At 44.5% G+C, this 5,918-nt stretch overlaps 1 protein-coding gene across 1 annotated transcript in view; it reads left to right on the top strand.

Moving 5' to 3' along the window:
• Positions 1-2,159: 2,159 nt before the first annotated feature.
• PDLIM1 (PDZ and LIM domain 1) overlaps positions 2,160-5,918 on the top strand; it is a 31,780-nt gene continuing 28,021 nt past the window's right edge. Inside the window, exon 1 of the mRNA XM_010072552.1 lies at positions 2,160-2,227. Within this exon, the coding sequence (XP_010070854.1) occupies positions 2,160-2,227 (68 nt within the window). The remainder of the gene's footprint in view (positions 2,228-5,918) is intronic.

Here is a 5,918-nt window from a genome sequence, read left to right as displayed (position 1 = left end):
TGACAAACCAAGTGACTTGGGTAAGGCCCAGCAACGAGGAGGGGACCCACAGCGTGTCTCCTGTGGGTTCCCTCCAGTGTAATAATGTCTTCAGGGATCTGTCTCATGGTTTCTGAAGCAGCAGCTCCCAAATCCAGTGGGACTGTGGGCCACTTCCAGCCAAGATTTCTTCATGGCCGCTATCTGTCTCTGTCACAAGGTTTACCTGAAGGTACTCTCAAGGCAATGGACCCAGTGGAGCAGCTGCAGCTTGGGAGGCGCTGATCTTCACGTTTAAAGCAGATTTTCTATATCCATCTGGTTGCTTGTCTGCTCTCTTTTCATTAGCACTTCCCCTGTCAGTTTGTAGTGTGCTTACAGCATTAAAGTGGTGAGCAGGTAGACAGGCACTGTTCAGTTGACTCATCTGAAGGTCTTTAGATTAATGTTGAGTACCTTGCCCAACCTGGATATCTGTGATACACATCTGTGTCCTTCCCTTTTCTGTGAAATACTGTCCTAGTAGAGAGGTGAAAAAAGAAAGGCATCTTGTTATCTTCCTTCTAGTTAGGGAAAACATCCTGCTACAGCTGTGAGATGTGCTGAACAGCCTCAGTTTTGGCCCAGGGAAAGCAAGGATTGCAGCTAATGTGACACCTCTAGGAGGTGAACGTTTCCCTAGGGGGACTGGTTTGCCGTCCAATCCCACATCAGGAGGATTATCTAAATTTTATGAACAATGCTTATTTATGTTTGACAGTTCTGCTGTATTTGCTCAGCTGCTTTCCAGCATGCTGAAACCTAGCATGAATGTGTAGAATGAATACCGGTTACAATGGACTCATAAACAAGGTGTGTCGCAGCTGCAAGGCATGTTTTAATCTGTACTCATGTCTGGGAGCAGTCCACTCTTCTTATTTCCTCTGCCTGTTAAATAATTGATGAAAGTCCACAGTAATTATTATGCGCTTTCCACAAAGTCATTAAAACTGCACAAAATCTTTCGTATTTTTTGCAAAGCCACAAGCGAATGTGACATTCTTCACCCTCTGCCCAGGCAATAAGTTTGGCCCAAAGAAGTCTGTGTTGTTTCAGCAGGAGGGGAAAAATGAATGAGACATTTAGTTTATTAGCTTGAAGATGGTAAGTGTTAGCTGGGACCTTCTTTTTCCACAAGGGATATCATACTGGTGGCATTGCTGCGTAGTGTCTTTTGTCTGGGATCTCAGTGAGATTACTCCAGGCTCTTTCCTGTCAGTTACTTCTCAGACCAAGCGCAACACCTCTTTTGCAGTGCAGTGGTGTATCTGGGAAGCAAAGGACTATGCATGGAGAGGAAAGGGAGATAAATATTGCAGAATGTATCAGCGTGGTAAGGCTGGGGATGATGCTTCTACTTTTTCAGGAAGTATGGTCAGATTGTGATTTAAAGATGAAGCTTCTGATGCCTTTCTCCCTCCCAGTCTGCTTGTTACATCAAGCACTTCTTTGCGATTGATGTCACTGAAGTCAGTGAGAGTCTGTTGCAGCTGTTCCTGGGCTAAAACAGATTAAAACTAAAGAAGCAATCAAAAATCTTGAGACCAAACCTTTCTTCCAAGGAAGGAAGCAAATGAGATTGTGATGCAGATGAAGGTGTTTGTGATTGGTGTTGACTGTATTGCAATGGCTCTGATAGTCTTTTCTGTCACTTCTGTTTTCAGAGGCTCAGGCTTCTTGGCTGTCCTCAGCACCTTCTGTTTTGTAGAGCACCTCTCCATCCAGCAAAGAACAGAGTTCTTTTCTGTATGTTTTTGCTGTCTAGCATGAAGCCAATTGCCTTGAGTGAAAACACAATTTCTGTTATTTACCTGTTGTTTCCCCAAAGTTTCGCTTTGTGGGTGCCAAAACAGAATTCTGCCCCTAACTTGAATACTGATAGTATCCAGAGGCCCAGATCGAGACGGATTTCTGATGAGAATTTACTTTCATTAGTTTTAGCCTCCTTGCTTCAAGATACCAGCAAGAGAAGTCCTCAGCCCTCCAACTGTTTTTCAAATGTTGTTATGGAAAGCTGCTCCCTGGAAAATACATTCATTCTTTTTATTTTATCTCAGGTGACTCCAGGTAGCAAAGCTGCAATAGCCAACTTGTGTATAGGAGACCAGATCATAGCCATCGATGGAGTGAACACAGATAACATGACGCACCTTGAGGCACAGAACAAAATCAAGGGTTGCACAGATGAACTAACCCTGACGGTCAGCAGGTATGTCGCTGAGCAAGACTGGGGATAGGGAGAGGGAGGGATGCAGGGTGGGCAGTAGCTGCGTTTTGATTTGACAGCAGACCTCTCTGTCTGGTTTGTTTAATTTGACCTCTTAGTGCTCTGTCTGACCAGATGCTGGATTGCAAGAGGAAACTGCATTTCAGCCTTTAATCCTAATGCTGCTTGCATTTGCTGCACTTTGACCTAATGAAAACAACTTTCATCATCATTGGCTGATAATTTGTGGCGGAGGCTGTCAACCTATTCTGTGGGTCCTGACAGCAAGAAATCAAAGACAGGTCTCATGAAAACTTCACTAATAGTAGAAGAGGTATGACCGGAGATTACCTTTCTTCCTGTTGCACTGATTTAGCAGTGAAAATACCCGGTTGTGTGTTGTCCAGGCTATTGATTGCCTGGACACACACAGACTCAGAAGGGTTGTACATTTTGGAGCCTCTTGATCAAACAGCACTGACAGTGCTAAACAGTGATGACCCAGAGTGCATCAAGCTGCCTGTCAGGTATCAGTCTCTCATGGGTCCTGAAAAAATAAAAGAAGGCAACAGCTGAGCCAGTCTCTTGTCATCAGTGTAGAGCACAGGCCAGCTTCAGCCTCCCCACCATCTTGAGCTGCAAAGCAACGGACAGCTTCACTGCTTTCCCCAGCTGCACTTTGTTCTTGGACCATCTTTTTGTACAGAGAAGAAATGGAGCCTGGGAAGGTAGGGGTCTGCTTTGCATTAATGCATTGCTTCTTAAAAGTACTGGAGCCTGTTTTTTGTGGTGCTGGGGGTTTAGCCTTCCTCTTGGTTTGAATTGCAGCCATGGGTGCCAGCACTTCTTGAAGTCAGATGGTAGATGCATCATGGCATTTCTAGTTGTTCTGGAACAAGTTCTTCCTGCGGCCACCTTCCCCCAGAGCAATCGTACAGCAGCTTCGTGGCAGATGCAAGGGAAGTGCTTTCAGGAGTGCAAAAGCATGCCTGAAATGACACAGTAGTTCAGTTGTTCAGGGCTTTTCTATGATAAACAGAAATCTTTTACAGTCACTTGGATAATTTTTTTAGCAGGCGTTTCCCAGTTCAGGAAGAAGTGATGGGTCTTGGCCAAAAAAAGCCTGACAATTCACTGAGGGACTTCAGAGAGGGAAGAATGGAGCACAGTGCAGGCAGTGTGAATGGGTGCTAAGCATTGCAGCAGTTATGTTAGCCCCAGAGTTTCTCATACTGGTGTGTAACTTGGCAGCCTGTAATCTTCCTGCAAAGGAGTGCTCCTTTTCCTCTCCAAAATATCTGGCTGGTTGACTTAGCAAACTAGTGCAGTGTGGTTCTAGCTGGGAGAGAGGAGGGGAAGCAAGGGCTCTTTCAGCCTGTGGGCAAGCTCACTCTTACAGATCATTGAGTCTGTAAAATGTGTTTGCTAATGTTAATTACAAAGTCGTTAACTTTATAGCTACCCTATGCATCTTTCATCGGCCTTGGATATGGAAGCTGCCCAGGGAGAGATTTCTAGTTGGATGTGCAGCTCTGTAAAACTGTGCAGGGGCTCTGAGTTAGCACAGCCCAACTCTTTTTCAGGACCTCCTTTCCAGGAGATAGCATGAGCGTCTGTTGAATATTTTTGCTACTGTACTGATCTATGAGTGCTGCTGTCAAAATGGCCAAGACTGTCAAGACCGCAACTGAAAAGCAGTGATCTAACTCCTTATCCACCTTACGGTTTGAGATTACTACCCATCACTCCATGTAAAATCCATTTTAGATTATTCTAGGGGACTTTAAGTCTTTGGTCCTCCTCCTTGTTTGGGAGTAAAGTTCTGCTTAGGGAAGAATTGCTTGCTTGTTTGGAGATTTCATGGCTGGTAGAAATGTGTTTGTATCAGGGAATGTGATACTGAAGAGCACTTTCTCAGAGGAGGAAGCTCTCTCTTAATGCCAGAAGACAGTCACGTGCATCATGTGGTCTTTCCTGATTGTGCCTGTCAGAGTATTTTATCCCTAGCACCCAGCTGTCTCCTTCTGTGCCTCCACAACTGTGTTGTCCCAAATGCAGCTGGACTCTGTGGTCAGAAATGCAGGGTGGTCTTTGTTGCTGAGGCTGGCGCCCTTCTTTACTTTGCAGTCTAAGGCCAAGACCTTAAAATGGTAGGTCTTGAGAGGAGGCCTTGAGGGGTGACAGAGAAAGCCTTTTGTATCAGTTGGAGCCCATGCTTCTTGAGGGTAGAGGAAGTGAGTGAGGAAGGCAGGCTGTGGGTCGGTGGTCATCCCTCCTCCACGAAGAAGAGAAGAGCATTCCTACCAATGTAGAGAGGGTGGAAGTGGGCAAATGAGTGCCACTTTGGCCAAGTGGTATGATCTGAGCTTCCTTGGTGGACCAAATCCTGTCAGTAGGGCTTGACATTATAGTCAGTCAGTCAGAAAGGCTGACAATAAAGTCAGGTCAGAGGTGTAAGGTTTTTTTTCTGTTTAAATGGCTCTGTAAGTAGTTGGCCGTGTATAAAAAGGAAAATATATCACTTGCACTTCAACACCACCAACTCTTGTGCCTGGTCTCCGTGTTCTGCAGTCACAGCGCGTTAGCTGGGTCTGTCGTACAGAGTAACTGTGCTGGCAAGGACCTTGGGTCTGACAGGGCAGCAGCTCCATGGGCTGGAGCATCACACACAACCAATGCTGAGTGTGAGCCTGTCTGCAGCAGGTTTTCTGGAGTGGGAAGTCTTCCAGTCCTTCTTTTCTTCACACCATCACAGAGATGTCTTGTGAAACCATAAGTCCTTAGTGATTTTTAATTTAACGTCAGATGAATTTTAAATTCTTTCATGTGCAAAATACTCTCCAATCTGCATTTGGGTTGGCAGCAGGATCATGCCAGCATGGATTTTTGACGTGAGTCTAAGCTCACATCAGGTGTTTCAGTTCCACTAAAGGGTCAACAATGTTGTGACAGTGGGGACTTCATTTGTGACTATGTTGTGAATGCTAAAAGTGCATGTGTGTTCCAGAGGAGACTGGATGAATTAATGGAAGACAAATCTATAAAGGATATTATATGGCATGACAGTATCTCTGCTGCAGAAGGCCTTTAAGCTGCAAGTAGCTAGAGGATGGGAGAGTATTTTAGGGAACTATTGCACTACACTTCTCTTTGTGCTCTTCTGTGGACCAAAGCAAGTTGCATATGTGTGTGTTCTGCATCTGTGCAACCCTCTTCTCTTTTAATGGTAGCCAAACAGTTAAAATGTCTTCATGTTTGGCTGTACTAATGATTATTTAAGACAAGTGTAAATGTAGAGAATTGTAAGGACTTAAACACTTCTGGTAAAGGAAATGCTGTTTGCACTGTGTACTTGATTGCAAATATCAACAGCATTCCAATGTTTCCTGTTTTGGTATTTTCCTTAATGATGGTAACAGTCCAAAAATATTTCAGATCAGATTGTAGGCAGGAAATCTAGTCTAACACGTCACTGTTAAAAATGGATCAAATTACTAGCTGAAGAAAACATGCCTGGTCTGCTTTTTCACCCAAAGGTGTAAATCTGTTAGTTTCCTAGGATTTAAAACCCAGCCACAAATTGCTTTCTCTGAATATGCTTTTCAAAGCAGCACTGCCAAGTGCTTTGCTGTTTGATGTGTGAACAGAGTTGGAAAGGTCTGTCTTCTGCCCTGAAAGTGGGTGTTCAACAATG

The sequence above is a fragment of the Pterocles gutturalis genome, unplaced genomic scaffold (assembly GCF_000699245.1).
Source record: "Pterocles gutturalis isolate BGI_N339 unplaced genomic scaffold, ASM69924v1 scaffold16857, whole genome shotgun sequence".
Classification (NCBI taxonomy): Eukaryota; Metazoa; Chordata; class Aves; order Pterocliformes; family Pteroclidae; genus Pterocles; species Pterocles gutturalis.
The sequence above is the reverse complement of the archived record's forward strand: the minus strand, read 5'-3'. Positions and strand labels throughout refer to the sequence as shown.